This window comes from Colletotrichum jinshuiense, chromosome 2 (genome assembly GCF_051148585.1).
Source record: "Colletotrichum jinshuiense chromosome 2, complete sequence".
In the NCBI taxonomy this organism is placed as follows: Eukaryota; Fungi; Ascomycota; class Sordariomycetes; order Glomerellales; family Glomerellaceae; genus Colletotrichum; species Colletotrichum jinshuiense.
This window is the reverse complement of record NC_139309.1, coordinates 1009218-1027965: the sequence shown is the minus strand read 5'-3', so window position 1 is coordinate 1027965 and position 18748 is coordinate 1009218. Positions and strand designations below refer to the sequence as shown.

Below are 18748 nucleotides of genomic sequence, written 5' to 3'. Positions count from 1 at the left end.
CACAGGACACGGTAAATGGGTGGATGACTTGTGTGATATTCAAATGGAAGGGCATCATCATCGGACGCTGAACCACGTGTACATATGGTGGCACCCAAGGCCATGGCCCACTGAGGCCTAGGGCCCGGTTGCTTTTTCATTTTTATTATTGTTATGGTGATTAGACACTCGAGTTCTAGACGCCCGTTGGTTCTTTTGCGGAGTGCAGGCCGCTTAGAAATGCAACTGGGTGTTCTTAGTGCGAGTGGCTCAGTATGTAGAGCATCCAACAACACTCTAGTTAGATGGTATGTTTTGGTATCAAGCAGTGAGTGATTATATGTAGGTGTTGAGGGTTGTTCTGCACAAGCTTGTCAACTACTAAACCAAGCCATACTGAATGAGTGTCCTGGGAGACTGAGAGGACTTGTCAACCAGCTTTCTAGTGAGGGCACTTCCGAATTAATTGGTTAATGACAAAAAGTTCCAGCCTTGTTAAGCAACACACTGTGTACATTGTACCAGCTGTTGGCTTCTGCACCGGGGGGTGCACTCTGTCATGGTTTGCAACCTGGCCATGGCGACCTGTTGTGAGGCAGGAGCCGAGGACGGGACCCATGCCCGTTCTCCACAAAATTTCTTAACCTCTCAGCGGTCGCGGAACAATGACGGCAAGAAGACGCTAGTTTTTTTTTCTCCCTCTCTTTCCCGCAGACTTCTCCGATACCAACCGCAGCAAAGTTACAAGTGAACAAACACACAGTGGGCAGCCTTACTCACGGCGAAAACAAACCGCGACCATCTTACTTCGACACCCCCGAGAAAGACTTGTATTGTCTCACCTTGTCGCACATTACCGAACAACCAAGCAAAACGGCTGCTTGTGTGACTGGACGATAGCCATACCCCTCCATCGTGACCCCGCGCTGCAATTCGATTCGCCCAAAGCAAACGACCGACCTTAGCCTGCAAACATCAGCAGGTGCTGCAGCCCTTAATACTCGGCCGATCGCCCCTCCTCGAACCTTCCTTTTCTTTTCTTCTTCTTTTCCCCTCGTCGTCATACAACGACCGTCCTCATGGGGGATATGGCGAACGACATCAAGCTCCTTAAGGGCAGCAGCCATGGGCAATTGTCCGAGAAGGTCGCTCAGCGGTTTGTTTGCCCCAGTCAATTGCTCTTGCACCTCCCTGCTTGGAAATATGGCTTCTGACGTGCGATTGCGCCGGCTACAGACTGGGCATTCCCCTTGCAAAGACCATGAGGTGAGCTCGATCCCCCCTCCGATTTTGCGCATTTCCGCGCCGACTCAATACTATTCATCTGGGACACTTGAATTGACCACTTTCGCATTTGTAGCCTGAACTACTCCAACCAAGAAACGAGGTTAGCGAGCAATCTCTCGACCGAGCAGGCTTAACGTTGGGCGCCTGTAGAACTGACGTCTTTACTGTGTCACTGTTGGCGAGAGCGTGCGAGACGAGGATGTCTTCATCGTGCAGTCGAGCGAACCCGGAAACATCAACGACGGGCTCATGGAGCTCCTGATCATGATTCACGCCTGCAGAACCGCTTCCGCCCGCCGAATCACTGCTGTCATTCGTTAGTGTTCCCTTTTTCTTTTTTTTTCCCTTTCTGGAGGGGGCGCCTAGGGACGTTTCGTCAACGGTCAAATGGTTGCTGACGGCGGGGACGCGCAGCTTGCTTCCCTTACGCTAGACAGGATAAGAAGGATAAGAGTCGTGCCCCGATCAGCGCGAAACTGGTTGCGAACATGTTGCAGGTTTCAGGATGCGTAAGTTCTGAGATCCCGATCTCCGAGAGAGAATGCAGAAGTGAAAACGGCGCCTATCACTGACACATTTGTAAAATACAGAACCACGTCATCACGATGGACCTCCACGCCTCGCAGATCCAGGGCTTCTTCAATATCCCCGTCGATAACCTGTACGCTGAGCCAAGTGTGCTCCAGTGGATTAGATCCAACATGAACGTCCAGGACTGCGTCATTGTCAGCCCCGACGCAGGCGGTGCCAAGCGAGCCACCGGTATTGCCGATCGCCTCGAGACCGGCTTCGCCCTCATCCACAAGGAGCGTCCTCGCCCCAATGTCGTTGGCCGTATGATTCTTGTCGGAGATGTAACGGACAAGATCGCCATCTTGGTGGACGACATGGCCGACACCTGCGGCACCCTCGCCAAGTTCGTACACTCCATAGCACCACGACATCATGTCAATCTGTCGCTAACAATAGCTATAGGGCTGCTGAGACTCTCGAGACTGGTGGTGCTCGTGAAGGTACGTTCCACTACAAGATTTGTTGACTTTGCAACTGCCTACTGACTTAATCCAAAGTCATTGCCATCGTCACCCACGGCGTGTTGAGCGGCAATGCGGTCGAGACGCTGAACAAGAGCTGCCTGTCTCGCATCGTCGTCACCAACACGGTGCCCCTGGGAGACAAGATCGAGCGCTGCCCCAAGCTGCGCGTTATCGACATCAGCCAGGTCCTGGGCGAAGCCATCCGTCGCACCCATAATGGCGAGAGTGTCAGCTACCTCTTCAACCACGTGCCCGTGTAGAGAGGGGTTATGTGAGTTTCGTGGTTTCAAGCAGCCTAGGTTATACATGGCATGGGTTTCAGGGGCGTACGGCATGGCATTGAAGGGTTTCTTCCAGCAGAGTACTGCTTTTAGAGAAAAGTTCGCATGAACGACACAACAAGTACGATAGAGCAAACAATGGCTTTTTATGAGAATTCTTTTGCATTGTCCAGTGCGTGAATGGGGTGAATCGTTTACCCCCTTGTCAAGCCTTACATTGGTTGTCACCTCCACAAATGATGAACAGGGACCACCACCTGGAGCTGACCCGATCCCCGCCCCGCGCCAGGGAAAAAATTTCAAGTCCTTTCGGCTTGGGCTTGATTGGCGGGGCAACATGAACATAGAGATTGCGTCTCCTGTCCTCTTCTGTCGGTCTTAGCTGAGAAAAGACTGCTCGAGGGGAGTATACGAGTGGTGTTTGGACCAGTGGCACGGAGGGGCAGCATATCATGGTTTAAAAACATCAAAAACAATTGCTGGTGGTATTCGCGCGTCAAGGATGCATTTCCATTTTGAATGCCCTATACATTCGTGATGACTGAAACTGGTTTCGTAACGACTTCCCAGTCCCTTAATTCCCGTCCACGCCCGATGCAAGAAAACCAGAAGACCCGAGTATTCTTTCACTTTTTCATTTTCCCAACGCCAAAAGTTTACTTGCGCATGGAGGAAGCGCGGCGCTTGCGCAGCTCGGACTTCTCGGCCTTGCGCTCGGCAACGCGCTTGGCGAGGACCTGGGCGTACTCGTTCTGGAGATGGGGTTAACGCGATGTTATAAGCGCAGTTGGGACAGGGGAAACATACGGCCTCGTCCTTGACCTTCTCGGCCTGGCGGCGCTTGAGGGCAATGCGGTGGCGCTTGTGCTGGAGACGCTGGGGGGTGACGAGTCTCTGGATCTTGGGAGCCTTGGTGTAAGGCTTCTTGCCCTCGCCCTTGGGCTGGACCTCGCGGCGGATGACGTACTTGCGGACCTATTGATTGCAGCAAAATTGCCGTATTAGTCACTGTAGTTGGTTGGAGTTTTGTTTCACAAAGCCTGACACGTGGTCCCCGTCCCTTGTTCTCCTACGTCTGGCGCGCTTTTACAAGGCCTCAACAGACAATATATCGAAAAAGGGAGGGAAACACGGTCCCTTCTCTCACACTCTACCCAGTCTGCTGGATCCTCCGCCGCAGCACCGGGTAGGCGATGACGAAGTGGCTGTTGGGGTGGATCGCAACAGGGAGCACACATACATCGTCATCCTTGGTGAGGCTGAAGAACTTGCGGATCTTAGTGGCGCGCTTGGGGCCGAGACGCTTGGGGTGGACGACGTCGGTGAGGCCGGGGATGTCGTTGTCGCCCTGCTTGACGATAGAGAGAGCGAGGACGGACAGGTCCATGCCGACGATGCAGCCACGGACGGACTTGCGCTTGCGCTCGCCGGTGCGGCGGGGGCGGTAGCAGGAGTGGCCCTCAGCGAGGAGGAGACGGACACGGGTAGGGTGCATGACACCCTGCTTCATGGGGAAACCCTGCTTGTCGTTGCCGCCGGTGATGCGGAAGATGTAGCCCTTGAACTCGTCGCCGACAGAGTCACCGGGGACCTCAGCGCCCATCTGTTCGTGAAATTGTCAGTATACCCATTCCTACGCCAAGACAATTCGCCATCGGTTCGAGGATTTTCGTCTCTCGTCTCCGGCGTCGAGGGTCTCGCAAGTGGAAGGACGTACGCGCTTCTCCATGAAGATGCGGAGCTTGCGCTCATCCTCAATGTCGATGAGCTTCTGGCTGCCATTGGCAGGGTAGGAGATGTTCAACTGTGGGAGAAAAAACCTATGTCAGCCTTGTGCAAACTTTCCCTGCTACAAGGGCAACAGAGCAACAACACAAATGAAGTCGATTAATCGCAAGATCGTCGGTCGCATTTGCGTGCTGCTCTCGTATTCGGGGTGTTATCTTACCTTCATCTTGCCGGCGTTGGGTGGTGCAAGAGCTGTCGACTGGCTGGGCGTTGGGCGTGGAAGTTCAGTGATGGAAGGAAAGTAAAATCGCCAAATTTTGAGATGTGTGTGTCGCTAGGGCTGCTGGAGCCAGAAAAAAACACCTTGGCCAATCAGATTGTGTTTTCCGACCTTAGGCGCAATCGGCGAATTGTGCAACCGATTATCCACTTTTCCGTGGTGGTCGGGCCAGACCTAACCCACAAGCTCACGTGCTTGCCGTTCCTTTTGGGGATGATACCGGGTCAATATACGTACCTCCGTCGAGTCCTCATCTATTGGTTGCGAACTCTCTTACAGGTTGTTTATGAACGACCAACATATCCACTACCTACAGTGCACACGGCTCCCCTCCTCAACACAATATCCCCACCCCTTTCTATTCTGAACATTCAGCGACATCATGTCATCAGTTAAGATTCACCCTCCTAGAAAGGGATCACCGGCCTTGGACAGCCCGTTGCCTCCACTCATAAAGACCCCTTCTGGACTTGCACTGCTAGAGATGCAAGGCACTATCAACCTGCCGCAGCTTAATCCCGAGGAAGATATTAACGGGTCCAACCCCGAGATCTCCATCGGCAGGGTTGTCTTTCCTGATTACCATCCAGAAACTCATGAGGAAGGCAGCACAGCGTGGATGAAGCGAGTCTTTCTTTACGTCGGTCAGCACCAGCGATTGCACGGCGAAGTCAAGAAGCTCCCGAAGGCGATGGCTATTGTGCGCCGCAAAGGGGACACTAGTTCCAGCAATGACGAAGGGACTGAAGAGGAATTGGAAATAGCTGAAATTGTCAAGTACAAGATCATGTTCGGACAGCGACCTGAGCCAGTTGGCACGGAGACTACGTAGGAGAAATATCCGTCTATGATAACTCAAGGTTGGGGAAGTGGCCGTTGAATAATTCCTCAGCGCACAACAAAGGAGCGACCTACAGAGCATGCGGCTCCTCGGATCTGGGCACGATACAGAACATCTACACTCAACCTGATCCAATGAGAGGGCGCCCTCGAGAAGCCACCATGATGTGTCGCTACATTCAGCGTACGCTCTAGCCTTCCTAGTTGTCGGTCGATGGCTGAAGTCAAACGGCAACATCAGCTTTTCGCAACTCGGCCAACGGCGTACAGACAACCTCTTCAGAAGTGGTTCCACTGCAAATCGCAGCGGATTGTTTCCAGCATGGACAAGGACTGGACTGGACTATTCTCTTCATTGGGGTTGCCTGGCAGCTACGCGCGCGTCCTTCATATAGCAGGAATCGCTCAAACAACTGATAAGCTGCCATGGAGCCTTATGAGCTTGCACGGCATCACGTGGCGAGGAGTTTCGTCGTTGAAAAAGGGGGCAGGTATTGCTGAGTAGAATCACTGCAATCACACACAAACTGAAAGAAGTCCGGCTGTGGTTGCCAATAGGACTGCCGCTCGTCTGAGTCCGAGGTCTGCAGGTATTCGGTGGAGTGAACAGGATTGCATTTCTGGTCCGGTCGGCGCTGCATGTCTTCTTGGTTACGTTAAAGTATCAGGAGCATGGTTTGAGACGTTACAACGGCATTCCAGTCGTGATCTTCTTCGCTGAGCTGATCCAGTGTAATTTCATGAGAGCTTCTTTTGCATCCGTCGCAAGGCAGAGCAGGACGCTCGTCATCCGTTCAGCAATCACATATCGAAAGTTCCTTGACCTTGATATCCGAGGAGGGAATAAGGTAACTCGACAGTATCAATCTTCGGCTATCACTCTGCTCATACCCAAGAGCGACTTACATGAATTGCGCAACGGAATACGTAGTCTCCTGCGATGATGGTTGAGATTTCCAGCAGCTACTGCTAGGCGAGTACGCTTCCAAGCAACCCTCGCCATCACATGGCTCAATTGAAACGCGGGTTTGTGTGTTGCTCAAATCCTCTGAAGTAGGTCTTCTTAGTGTACATCGGACACTTGGCAAAGCTCGCGTACAGAGTCAATCGTCATCACAATATCCGTAAGTGTCGAGAGTCTGATGGTGATCAGGGATTCTCCACATCTCCGCACCAGCGTGAGGGGGTGGCTTTGGAGCCTACCCGAGGAGGCTATTAGGATAAATGCTCGCTGTTGCAACTTTAATTTAACCGCGGACAGCCTGATTGAACAGTACCCCTTTACCCCAGCAAGAGATGGGGAAGTTTATGTCAGGGACAACCCCTGCAAGTCGTTAGCCATGGAAGCGCTATTGGTTCCCCTTGGCCGCCAGCAGGACAACTCTGGTTCTTGCCGGAATGAACTCCTCTTCCAGCACTCTTGTCCCGAAACCCACATCGCGGATGTATCCTCCGCTCTTTGATACGTTTTTCTCTCCAATGGACCAGTCTTCCTTTCATCGGCTTCATTCAACCAACACAATGCAACCCAAACTTGCAGGTCTTGGTTCTCATGGTTCTCAGGCGGTGGGCGAGCCATGGCTGGGCCGGGTTCTCCTCACCTCGTGAACGTCAACCGGGGTCATTTTCGCTAGCCCAGCCCCATTGCATGAGATGATCTGGAGATGGCCCTCGTCCCGTAGTCTGGGAAATTGGGGTAAATATGGAGGTGTAGTCACATCCCGAACCGGACCTTGCATATATGAATTGAGCTGCCTTCATCGTAAACTGTGTTTGCTGGGCTCTTTATCCTCCACCTTTCCGATCTCGGTCTCTTGAGATAGGTCCTTTCTGCTCGGTGTTTCTTCACCAGGTCCCGGTGTCAACGGCTACGATGCATCTCCAATCCCTCACCGTGCCCTTGCTGGCGGCGTCTCTCCCAATTGCCTCCGCCCAGCTTGACTATTATGCAAAGAAGGCCGGATTATTGTACTTCGGTGCCGCAACCGACTCCCCTGGACAGCGTGAGCGCGCTGGCCTGGAGGAGGCGTATGCTCAGTACGACGCTATCTTGGACGATACCAATGAGTTTGGTCAGACGACTCCAACCAACGGCCAAAAAGTCAGTCTTCATGTACGAGTCACTCGATCCCCAGCTGACATTACTCTTAGTGGCTCTTCGTCGAACCCGAGCCAGGTGTCTTCAACTTCACAGAGGGCGAAATAGTCTCGTCCATTGCCGAAGAGAACGGACAAATCCTGCGATGCCATGCCCTCGTTTGGCACAGCCAGCTCGCCCCTTGGGTCGAAACCACCGAGTGGACACCAGAAGGACTGACTGAAGCGATTGTCAGACACGTTAAGGCGGTGGCCGGGCATTGGAAGGGCCGGTGTTACGCGTGGGACGTCGTTAATGAAGCTCTGAACGAGGACGGCACCTACCGTGAGTCCGTCTTCTACAACGTGCTCGGAGAGGAGTACATCAAGCTGGCCTTCCGGACCGCGGCCGAGGTTGACCCGGATGCGAAGCTATACTACAATGACTACAACCTCGAGACAGTCGGTCCCAAGAGTGAGGGCGCCAAGCGCATCGTCAAGCTGCTTCAAGACGATGGCATCAAAGTCGACGGCGTTGGCATGCAGGCCCATCTTGTAGCTCACCGGGCGCCAACCCTGGACCAGCAGATCGACGTCATCCGCTCCTACGCCGAGCTTGGTGTTGAGGTTGCCCTGACGGAACTTGACGTCAGGATCGAGCTCCCTTTGAACGAGACGAACTTAGAATGGCAGAAGCAAGCTTACAAGGCCGTAAGTCTATACAACTTGCTCCCTGGTTGCTTTTTTACAACTTGCTAACATCGCTCGTGGCAGTCTGTTGGCGCTTGCGTTCAGGTCCCGGCCTGTGTTGGTGTTACAATTTGGGACTTCTACGACCCCTTCAGCTGGGTACCATACGTCTTTGAGGGCGAGGGTGCCGCCCTTCTCTGGTTCGACGACTTCAGCAAACACCCCGCCTATGATGGTGTACTCGAGGCATTGAAGAACAAGACTGCTCCTCCGTGTAGGAGGCGAAGATCTTTGGACTCTGGGAAAAGCAAGACGCTCTTTTAAATACCAGTTACCGGAAAGATAGCCTCGTGCTGTGTGGTATTTGGATATTGTGGTCTAAACCGAATCAAAAAGGGATGGCCCATATAACATAAGGGACAATACCGACTTGCCGTAAATCTACTCTCCCAAATCAAAGTAATTAGGTCGTAGATAGAACTGCAGAGAAGCCATAGGAGCGAGAGGCTGGCGAACATAACTCCTAGAATCACGCAGGGATCATCTACGAGAAAGGGACTTGAATCTTCGCACCCAGCCATACAATTGACCTTGCTAGGATAATCTTTTCAACCAGAAGTCTGTTTTCTTGACATATTCTTTTGCATATTAAACACCTCTATCCTCTTTCAGCATGCCGCAACTCTGCAAGGGTACAGACGGCCCTCGTGGTTCTGATGTCAGTAACTTGTGGCTCAGGTGTCTCCATTAAGCACGTAAGATGAGAATCTTGATTAGAATAAAACCAGGCTGAAATGATGCATGGTTTAGGCCATGGCATTCCCTTGTGGTCTATTGCGAAAGAAAACCCTAGATATATTCTCAACTAGAGGTCGGCAGCCTAAGGGGCTCCTCAGTTAAGACTTCGGGGCGAAGATAGATTCTACCCTCAGGGGTCCGCATGAAAACGACAACTTTGCTGCCGCGTATCTCGTGTCCATGAAAGTTGTCTTGCTGGCCACTCACAAATTCGGCAATAAACTGTCGTACCCTCATCTCTTCTGGAGGCAGGCCGTAACAACAGGCTGGAAATGCCGAGCTTGGCTGACCTCCGCTGTCCAGGACCAATCCGTGCTCTATCTCAATGATCCGTCTGCCCAAGTAATACATCCCGTCCCTATCCCAGAGATTTTCCCTGGGTGCTGAGAGTCTCCTGAGTAGATCCAGGGCCGACAGCCGAAGGTCTAGAAATCTGCACTTCATTACGATGAAGAAAAGGGGTGCTATGAAGCCCATCTCAAATGAGGGGCTCGTCTTGGGGCTGTCATTTTCTTGCAAGGCGGCTACGTGAGAGCTTTCCTCGATCAGTTGTCGGAACTCGTCGTGATGTTGGTCGTAGTCCATCTCAGAGCGATTGAATGCCATGCTCGACCATATTCGACAGATCCGAAACCGCGCCAGGGCGAACAACCGCGCGCATTTCGAAATCCGCGTGGCCTGAGACGTCGATATAGTCTCGAAACGGGTGAATAAGTCGTACCACTGCCCTAGGAGATACCTGATCCTGTCTTGTTCCTTGAACAGCTCGGGCGGGGGTGTTTTGTGCTGCTTGTGTCCCACACGATACGAATCGCCACGGCGAATCAGCTGCATCGCCTGGTTGAAGATGTCGTCTATCATGTCTTCTGCTTCCGAAAGGGTATGAAATAACGCTGGTACGGGGTATTTTGAGACGCTCAAATCGAGCACATCCTCCGGGCCACCCCCAAAGAAGAAGGGAAGGGCGCTCAGGCGGCGAAATAACGGCACCAAGTGCTGCCTCACCCATTTAAACGAGGAAGAGTCGGAACTGGCGAGAATAGCGATACCATGAGCGCAGTGGCGAAGAGCAGTCTCCCTGTTGGACTGTAGGAATTCAACACAGATGAAGAGGAGACAAACCAGCAGCACCAGCCCCTGGTTATCCATCACCATCAGCTCCTTAATGGCGGCGTTGTAGTGCCGCAGCGCGAGCGCATTATTTTTAAGGTGTTTGTTTCTCAGATAGAACGGGCTCTCCTGGGCACGGCGGACGTCCTCGTATAGCGAGCTGATGGCAATTACGGAGTGCCTGACCGCAGGCTCATACCTGCTGAATTGTATGACGAGGTGCGTCCAGAAGAACGGGTCGGTGGCACCGGGCAGGTTTGGCCCTACAATCTCGCAGAAGAACTGCAGTGCCCTGCTCTCCTCACTGTTCAGGCTCGGGAACACGCTCTGAGGCCGGAGCAGCCGGAGCTGGTTAGACGGCTTGGGGGGCGGGGCCGGGTAGCCGTCACATATGCGGCCGGTACTGGAGCATTTCTTGCAGCCTGGCTTGGACTCATCGCACTTGACTTTGCGGGTTCTATTAGCACATAATTAGAGCCCATGAAATCTCGGCCGCGAAAACTACAAGTCTGACATCCTTATCCACTTACTTGCAGGTAAAGCATCCGGTCCTCACCTTACGGCTGCCTTTTCGGGCCATCTCAGCTAACACAAGAAGAACCAGCCTTGAATAACAATCGATGAGTATGTAGAGAAAACAAGTCCTATTTCAGTCCTGTATAGCGTTGATTCTTGCGCGTTGATTCTTACGCGTTGAATGATTCTTCTCAGGGGTTGGAAGGTGGACATGCAGACTGCCTATATATTAGTCCGCTCGATCGTTAGGTTCGAGATTCATTAATCAAAGCAACCAATTAGAGAACCCCCAGAGCATGCGCCTGGTCTTGGTAGAGATCCACTGTTCCATACTATCTGTGCAGGTATCTCCCCTTGAGAGCGAACTCAGGTTGGGCCCAAAGCTGGCGTCTTGGTACCGCGGCGTAATCTTACTTCCAAGAGGAGGATGGTAAGATTCCCGAGTGGGACCTTCAGGGATGATTCTGAGCCATTCATTGCTCATAATACCGGCCTTGACGGCGCACTCATAGGGGTCGGTTACAGTGTACCGATCCTGAAGGATGGTAATCCCTCAGAGGGATTTGGGGGCCGCCAAGTCAGGCAACTAACGCAAGGCATGAATTGAGCTGGGATTGCTGATACGGACATCAGCCCTACTCCTCTAGCATTTCCGGTGAGAGAATTGGTATGTAAAGTTAGGGTGTTAACGTAAGCGCCAGATGCGGCAAGACAGGGGTCTATTTCCCAAGGGCTCTGTTGTTCTTTTACACAGCCTATGCGAACTAACCATTGCGTGGGATTCATCGACAGCAAGGCTCAGCGTAGTGAAATTGGCCTTGGCAGTTTTTCCCGGGCTTGTAAAATCGTTCTTATCTGACGAGAGGTTCCTAAGATCGTGATGGTAGTCTTACATTTGATGTAAGTTTCTTCTCACACAGGAATGATCTCTTTCACCAAGTACACCCAATCTCTTTCTTGTAATTGTATAGAAGAGCCCCGGCTACTTCGAGCCTGCCCAAAGCCGCTTCAGGAATGTGTAGTACCTTGGGAGTTAGTCCGAACAAGAAACCTCGCCGGACCAATACCGGTCTTTTCTTTTTTTATACAAGCTTCAATGCTTCAAGTTGCAGGGATTATCCTACCGTAGAGAAGTTCCGCTTCTCTCGAAGGTCCCGGCCTGGATCTATCGACTACTCTCCAAGCTTTGAGGTCGGGAACATATATGTCCATATCAACAAGGTCTCCAACAGGACGTGGGGAGATACAAGACTGGCGATGTCTTAATGCAAAGTTGGTTCCCTTCCAGTGCTCTGCCAGGCTGTTTCCGGACTTTATCGGGTTTAATACCTCAATGGTTAATTGAACGGTGTAAATTCTGATGGCAAGAGAAGAACTAGTGTGCAAATAGATACGACGCCATGAGTACGAAATCCATAGTCGGTACAGGGCTGTCTTGAACGAAAAAAAGGTATCATTGCGTGCTCCCATATATTCTCATGAACTTTTGATTTCCAATAAATCCCCATATTGCTCAGACCTTGGCCTCGAGTTGCCCAGGCTTCACCCTCCCAAGACCGTCCTTTCCATAGTAGTCCATGGGATACACCCCCTTGCCCCAATCATCCCTCACCTCGAGCGCCACCAACGCCTCATATGGCGTCAGCAGCGGCCGCGGGAACGCGTAGCCCCAGTCAATGCTCAGGCGTGGACACGCGACCTGTACCCAGCACTCGACGTCGGCCATCATGGCCAGCTTGCCTGGGAAGATTTCACTCAGCAGTAGGTTCACCCAGGGAATCCCGCGGTCCTTGAGCCGTTTCTCAATGAGCGCCATCGTGTGCGGGTTGCCCTGCCGGCCCAGCGACCCCAGGATCAGACCCCACTTCTTAGCCATCTTGGCCGTGCGGATAGCCTGCCGCCGCAGGTCCTGCATCTCGTCGTGGCCGTATGTCTCGCGGGTCAGCTTGCGTGAGTACGGGTCGTAGCGGTACGCGGGGATGGTTGGGTTGTGGATCATGATGCTCTCCAAGTGGAAGCGGCCGTCGCCCAGGTAGAGAATCATGTCCACCTTTTCCTCGCCCTTGAGCTGCGGGCTCGTGCAGCCCAGAATCTCGCCTTTGCTCAGCGGCGCAATCTGCGGGACTATGACTCCAAAACCGGCCTTCTCGAGGGTCCCGCGCACGCCGTGGATGGTGGCGTTGAATTGGATGGTGCCGACAATGGCGATGTTCTTGCCAGAGGCGAAGTTGCGCTCGAGCGAGGCGAGGAGGTGGGAGGTGTCAATACTGATATCGACAAAGACGTAGAGTGTCTTGATCTTTGTCACGTCGACTGGAATGAGGCAGCTGTGAGCGTAGTGTACGAGAAGATCGCAGCCCATGGCGCGGGCGGTGTAGTCATCGATGCAGCACGCGCCGTAGGTGACGTCGCCCATAATGAGGGTCTCGATACCCGGGCAGAACTCGGTAAGAATATCTGAGATTGTGGTGGCGAAAAGGAGGAGACCCTCGGGCATCTGGAGAGCGACCTTCTTGGCGCCCGAGGACCGGATACGGTGAATGGTTTTGGGGATCTCGAAGCTGTAGTTTGAGGGGAGAATGGAAATGGCGGATTTGAGTGCCGGGTCGTTGAGGATTTCAGGAGGCACTTGGTTCAAGAGCCGTGGGCCTCTTCGGGGTTGGGCGACTGTTAAACATGAGCTTTGGCGCTCTCTCATCTCTCATATAAAAGGTTGAGGGGGGGCTCAAGTTCTCACCTTGGATGGACTTGCTGTCCTCGATGGATCCATTGGCACCTCCATTCTTGGTCGCGGCCTCGGCCGCTGTCCTTCTACCGACGAAACGCTTCTTGGGCTGCTTCAGCACCGGCTGAGCCGCCGCTTCCTCCTGGCGATGAGACTCCTCAATGTCGGCGGCAATGCCTAGGTCGGTTTGCGCCCGATCCTCCTCCATGGCTGAGATAACGCTGTCCTAGTTTTCGGTATTCGAACCCGATGTTTCGTAAATTGAATATTGTCCTGACGCCGTGGTTCTCAGGGGATTTCATTCGTGACGCAAGTCTATCCTGAGTGAAAGAGTTGCCCACGAATGAGTCCGCCATGAGATTTGCCCCGCGATTCTCTATTCCTGTTAACTGAATTTTTCGCGGGGCAAATGGGCCGATAAGATTGATGACTAAAGTATCAGATGCAGGTAGCGAGGCAGCTTAATATCTGGATGCTTATTGGCTAAGTTCTCTTTCAGGTCCATAAATTATTACGTTTCGATGGGACACTCAGTGAGCTCAACACATCACATGTAATCGGTACTGGGCATTGAACATGCAAGTTTATTCCTAGGTCCGGTTTAATACCACCAAACATGCATTTGAGTAAGAGGAAACTGCATTGGCTGAACTAAAAGGCAGGGCAGATATATGGTTTGGAATGGGCAAGAGCTGGCCAAAGAAACATGTACTCATTCAGAGCCTGAATTGTATCGTTTCAGACACTGGACGTTCACGGTCACGGTCTTCCGGTACTAGAAACCCACATTTACCTTGGATGTACTTCCAGCCGTTATGCAATTTGAAGTTTGACGACAGCATGGCTACAAATTAGGCCTATGAGCGGTCATCTTGCCCTTCTTGATTGCTAAGATTTACTTCGGCTTAACTCTGGATGGGGCGATGCCGAAAAGGTGGGTGGCTTGATAGTGAGCACGGTGACTCAGGCAGAGACATTGGTTGAAACCAGCACAGGCGGTGCATCGCATTGTTAGCATTACGAAGTTCCATTAATTCTGAAGGGGTGTAGAGCCCCTTGTGCTAATTATCTTCTTCTTCCTGGTATCATTAATATGTTGCGTTGAATTGAATGTCCTTTCCACGTTCCAGTCCTTTCCTTGTAACTAAGCATCATGTCCTTTAACGTATCTATATTGGCCGCTTTACGGAGCAGAGGATGTAGAGTTGACGCTGAAGCGGTAGCTGGCCTGGAGGACGTATGGGTCACCGCCGGGCTCAAAGATCTGCTTCTTACCACGGCCCCAAGCGGGGTTGTTGATACCGTCGATCCAGTCCTGGACCTCGAGGACCACACAGCCGTACTTGGGGATGATACGGGGATAGTCGGTGTTGTTGAACAGGCCCTGGGTCTTCTTGAGGGCCACAGATCCGTCCTGCTGGTTGCAGCTGTACATCTGGAAAGCATCCTGGTCAGAGAAGACCTCCACCTGGATGCCGGACCAAGCTGATTGCAGGCGAGCGATGTATCCTTCGGTGCGCCAGTTGTAGGAGCCCAAGTCGTTGCGGTTCACAATCCAACAGTTGTCTGTCACGATTAGCATCTCAATAGTCAGATTTCGGCGTAAAAGACTCACCATAGCCGGTGCAGTTCAGGCCACAGTTGTTCTCGAGCTCAGGCTTGGACAAGTCGGCACCAATCTGCTTGGGGGCGCTCCAGAAGTCGTTGACGGAACCCTTGGCGTTGGGCAGGATCTCGCCCGTGGGGATCAGAATATTGTCAACGGCCACTCTTTGGCCATTGTAAGGCATGTGCAAGGTATGGTTAAGAGCCGTGCTGGTCTCATTGTTGGAGAAGCCGTCCAGGTTCCAGTAGGTATGGCTGCTGAGCATGATGGGTGTCTTCTTGGTGGTTGCGGTGGCAATCATCTTGATCTCCCAGTTCCAGTCAACGATGGTGTATGTGACGAGCGCCACAACTTCGCCCGGAAAACCCTCCTTTCCGTCGGGATCCGTGAATGAGAAGGTGATGCTATTGTTGGTGTGAGAGACAATGGTAAAGTTGCGGTAGTCCCAGCCGTCGGAGCCTCCATGGAGGGTGTTGAGACCCTTGTTGTCGTTGAGGTCGACCTTGAATGTCTCGCCGTCAATCTCAAAGGTACCGTTCTTGATGCGGTTTGCGTAGCGACCGGGAACACCACCAAAGTGAGGGTGTTGGGTATCAATGCCGTAGTAGCTGGCGTTGTCCCATCCGGCAACAATGTCGCGGGGAATGCCGTACTGGTCGTTGATGATTAGGTCCGAGATGGAGGCACCATAGGGAATGAAGGCGGCCTTGATGTAGTCGCTGGAGATCCAGTACTTGCCGTCTTCATCGGGGCTTGGGGTGGCGGCTGAGGTGTTGCCCCCGGATCCGCCGACGAATTGGGCGGTTGAGGCCGGGAGGAGCAAAGCCCCGACAGCGACGGGGAGAAGTGAGGAACGCATCGTGACGGTGGACCAGGCAAGGTAGAAAAGGGCTGCAGAGCAGAGTGCCGCGGACCAAAACAGACAACGATGACGGGAAGGCAGAAAGCAGGCTCTGGATGAGGGGAAGATGGGGTGAAGCGGGAGCTTATAACCCAAAGCTCCTCCTCCCGGGTGGAAGGTATGCGGAGACTTGCACATGGCAGCGGAAATGGGACGACTTGATCATCAGACCAACAATGCTACGTTATGCAGCACAGGAAGGAGTGCAGAGTGCAGAGAACCGGCTCCACTCTGCGGTTGGGGTATGGAAAGGACGGAGGCAGGAAGAAGCAGTAACAGGGGGGATCAATCAGTTGGACGCAACGGCATGATGTTACTGGAGCGTCTAGATGAACATGTATGTGGTGGGATCCCTTCGCTTGTCCGGCGCAGCCAGGGCAGGAGGGGAAACAACGCAAGTTCGACCGAGGTAGCAGCTAGCAGGTAAACAGCTAGCTGGGTGAGTAGCGAGAAGCTTTCGCCGTCCGGGTTCGGTCAATGGCACGTAAAGTTGGCCGAACCAAGATGCGGTATGCCGGGGAAGGAGTGTGCGGAGCAAGCGCATGCCTGGAAGATCGAGAGCGATGCAGGGAGCCAGCTCCGGAGCAGGAGGGCAAGGCCAGTCACGGCCAGGTCGAGAGTGGTCCGATGATACCTTTTCCAATGAGACGAGCGGGGTCAATTGGTGCGTGGTTGGTTGGTCGGCTTGACCTTCAGGAACGTACGGCAGAGAAAGGTGCAAAAGAACCTTTAGAAAGAGATGAGGTCCAGTGCTAGAACAGAATTCTCAATGCAACAATGGAAGTCCGGGGTTAGGCCGGACTGTAAGCGATGACGACGTTGAAGGAGGGGAGATGCCGGGGTTCGGGCTGGGGGATGGGGAAACACCAAAGGACATGCCGCCAGGGGGAGTATCTGATTGGTGCGCGTGTGTATTTCCCCATTTCCCCAGGGCAACACTTACAGGGGCTGGTGTGGTGGTTGCAGTGCCGCCGCCGCAATGCTTGTGCTTTTGGTGGCGGCGGTGGTGGTGGTGATGAAGTGTGCCCGGGATAATACCAAAGGTGCGGGGTTTTAGTGCGTTTCCCCATATGTTTCCCTGTTTCCCCGCCCTGCGCCACCCGACATTCAACGTCTCCCCCCGAGGTCAAGCTTTTTTCTGACCGATGCTACAACCAACACATCATTAGGTACGGCGACCAATTCACTATGTCGGCCGAATTTTGAGGAGGTATCCATGTTTACTATGGGCGAGTAACGGTTGGGTCCTCAGCATTCTTGTATACAAATGTAGATTGAGCGGAAGGAAATTAATCTACCGAAACCTGGAGAAACTCATCTCCAACCCGCCCCCCGAATTCAGTGACAACCCCAAGCTCGATGCCTATCGTCTGAAATACCCGGTACCTCTATTCCATCCTGCAGCCCCGCTCAAGCGAGATTCCAGAACCTTGACCTGCTTAGTTGGCTGACTGTAGCTCTCAGGGATGGTGTGGTCGATGCGTGCCAATCAGCTCTCTTCCCGCAACATAGCTTCGTCTACTCGTTATGTGGTCAATAACCTCGCAGTCTTTTCGTTTACTCCGTCCCGTGCCTTGCTTTGACCGTACATCCGCCTTTTCTCTGTCAGCCGTTGTCTTGCCTTAATTTTTATGGCAAGAGAAGCCGACGTCCAAGCATACCTGCGAGAAGTTTCGAGGACTAAATGTGCCACGAAGCTCATTTGCCTTTCACTATTCCGTCTCACTCCATGTTGCCGCGGTCGAAGATGTCTTCGATCCATCCAGGAAACAGCCGGAGGAGACCTCCGCAGTGGCTCATACGGAAAGGTGGCATAGCGCCGCCTGCATTTCGGCCGGCCTGGCCGTCTCCAAAGGCTCTGACCATGCCCTCAGTTATCTGGGTAAAGCTGTCGGTGACGAGCGTTGCTCCCAGCTCAGGAATGTCGGGCATTCGCTGGACTCTGTCATGAAGCTGGTTCCACTGCTCCTTGGTGGCCCAGATCTCGAGCATGGGCGTATGCTGGAGGGTGAAGACGCGGCTTCCGGCGACGGAGATGGGGAGGTCGTTGGGCTCGCGGATACGCATCTGGCGCGGCTCATGATGGTCACAGGTGATGCGGTAGTCGAACGAAGTGAGCGTCTCCACGATTTCGTCGTAATCGGCAAGCCACTGGCCTCTGTCCTGATGGGCTGGCTGGTGCAGAGAGACAATTCGAGTCTCGGCTTGCTGGTCCGCCCGCTGGACTTCAGCCATGCCGCCATCAGACAGCTCCTCAGACCAGCCCGTCTTGAAGCGTATCATAACGCCGCGCGAGATCCAGTACTCCACCGGATGGAGAGTGAAGTGGATATACTCACTATCGAGTGTGTTAAATTGGACGATTAGACGACCACGCTGCTCTCCGCCGGGCCCATCCTCGACTCGGTCGAACGAGTAGGTAACCCAAACCTTGGGGTCAACGTCGTCGAGAAAGTTCAAAGTCGTCATCTTGGTATGTTTTGTATTGACGGCGTCCCCTATCCTTCTTGGGTTGGGTAGTATAGATGTATGGTTTTGAAGACCTCACCAGAGCTGAATGCTAAAGGTTGATGAGGCTGACTTTGTTTTGTTCAAAAATAGGTGGTGAAGAGGCAAGAGCTACTGTGTGTTTATCTGTAAATACCTGTGAAAAGTTTCTTTGCACCGCGCTGAACGAGAAGGGCGCAGAAGGTTCCGGTATCCATTGTTGTCTTTCAGCATCTTGCTCAGCCGCTCCCAGGACGGCCGCGGTTTGCACCAGTCGGGACAAGACAGCACTTCTTTCCTGGTGGAAAACGGCACGGGAGAGAAACAGCACTGTTCATCAGTGATAAAAGCTGAGATTGACTGTTTTCAGATGTGGTATCATACGTCTTCTCCGTTGGGTTGCTGCA

General features: G+C 53.0%; 8 protein-coding genes across 8 annotated transcripts; 3 read left to right on the top strand and 5 right to left on the bottom strand.

Moving 5' to 3' along the window:
* Positions 1-1058: 1058 nt before the first annotated feature.
* EsH8_II_000273 (phosphoribosyltransferase-like protein) lies at positions 1059-2563 on the top strand (the record flags this gene model as incomplete). The annotated part of the gene is made up of 6 exons (XM_083263571.1): positions 1059-1135; positions 1452-1582; positions 1681-1775; positions 1857-2182; positions 2242-2279; positions 2337-2563. The coding sequence occupies 6 exons, from the start codon at positions 1059-1061 to the stop codon at positions 2561-2563; spliced, it is 894 nt and encodes a 297-aa protein (XP_083120893.1).
* A 677-nt stretch (positions 2564-3240) lies between these two features.
* Positions 3241-4538, bottom strand: EsH8_II_000272 (40S ribosomal protein eS6; the record flags this gene model as incomplete). Its single annotated transcript, XM_083263570.1, has 5 exons — positions 3241-3336; positions 3392-3559; positions 3825-4187; positions 4302-4388; positions 4533-4538. The coding sequence occupies 5 exons, from the start codon at positions 4536-4538 to the stop codon at positions 3241-3243; spliced, it is 720 nt and encodes a 239-aa protein (XP_083120892.1).
* A 436-nt stretch (positions 4539-4974) lies between these two features.
* EsH8_II_000271 (chromosome transmission fidelity protein 8) lies at positions 4975-5424 on the top strand (the record flags this gene model as incomplete). Its single annotated transcript, XM_083263569.1, has 1 exon — positions 4975-5424. One exon carries the CDS (start codon positions 4975-4977, stop codon positions 5422-5424), a length of 450 nt encoding a protein of 149 aa, XP_083120891.1.
* A 1881-nt stretch (positions 5425-7305) lies between these two features.
* EsH8_II_000270 (endo-1,4-beta-xylanase) lies at positions 7306-8522 on the top strand (the record flags this gene model as incomplete). The annotated part of the gene is made up of 3 exons (XM_083263568.1): positions 7306-7533; positions 7584-8219; positions 8283-8522. 3 exons carry the CDS (start codon positions 7306-7308, stop codon positions 8520-8522), a joined length of 1104 nt encoding a protein of 367 aa, XP_083120890.1.
* A 537-nt stretch (positions 8523-9059) lies between these two features.
* On the bottom strand, positions 9060-10686 carry EsH8_II_000269 (Zn(II)2Cys6 transcription factor domain-containing protein; the record flags this gene model as incomplete). Its single annotated transcript, XM_083263567.1, has 2 exons — positions 9060-10563; positions 10637-10686. 2 exons carry the CDS (start codon positions 10684-10686, stop codon positions 9060-9062), a joined length of 1554 nt encoding a protein of 517 aa, XP_083120889.1.
* A 1449-nt stretch (positions 10687-12135) lies between these two features.
* Positions 12136-13555, bottom strand: EsH8_II_000268 (2-(3-amino-3-carboxypropyl)histidine synthase; the record flags this gene model as incomplete). Its single annotated transcript, XM_083263566.1, has 2 exons — positions 12136-13289; positions 13360-13555. 2 exons carry the CDS (start codon positions 13553-13555, stop codon positions 12136-12138), a joined length of 1350 nt encoding a protein of 449 aa, XP_083120888.1.
* Positions 13556-14530: 975 nt separating this feature from the next.
* EsH8_II_000267 (galactose mutarotase-like domain-containing protein) lies at positions 14531-15812 on the bottom strand (the record flags this gene model as incomplete). The annotated part of the gene is made up of 2 exons (XM_083263565.1): positions 14531-14913; positions 14963-15812. The coding sequence occupies 2 exons, from the start codon at positions 15810-15812 to the stop codon at positions 14531-14533; spliced, it is 1233 nt and encodes a 410-aa protein (XP_083120887.1).
* A 1764-nt stretch (positions 15813-17576) lies between these two features.
* EsH8_II_000266 (uncharacterized protein) lies at positions 17577-18323 on the bottom strand (the record flags this gene model as incomplete). Its single annotated transcript, XM_083263564.1, has 1 exon — positions 17577-18323. The coding sequence occupies one exon, from the start codon at positions 18321-18323 to the stop codon at positions 17577-17579; it is 747 nt and encodes a 248-aa protein (XP_083120886.1).
* Between the last annotated feature and the right edge of the window lie 425 nt (positions 18324-18748).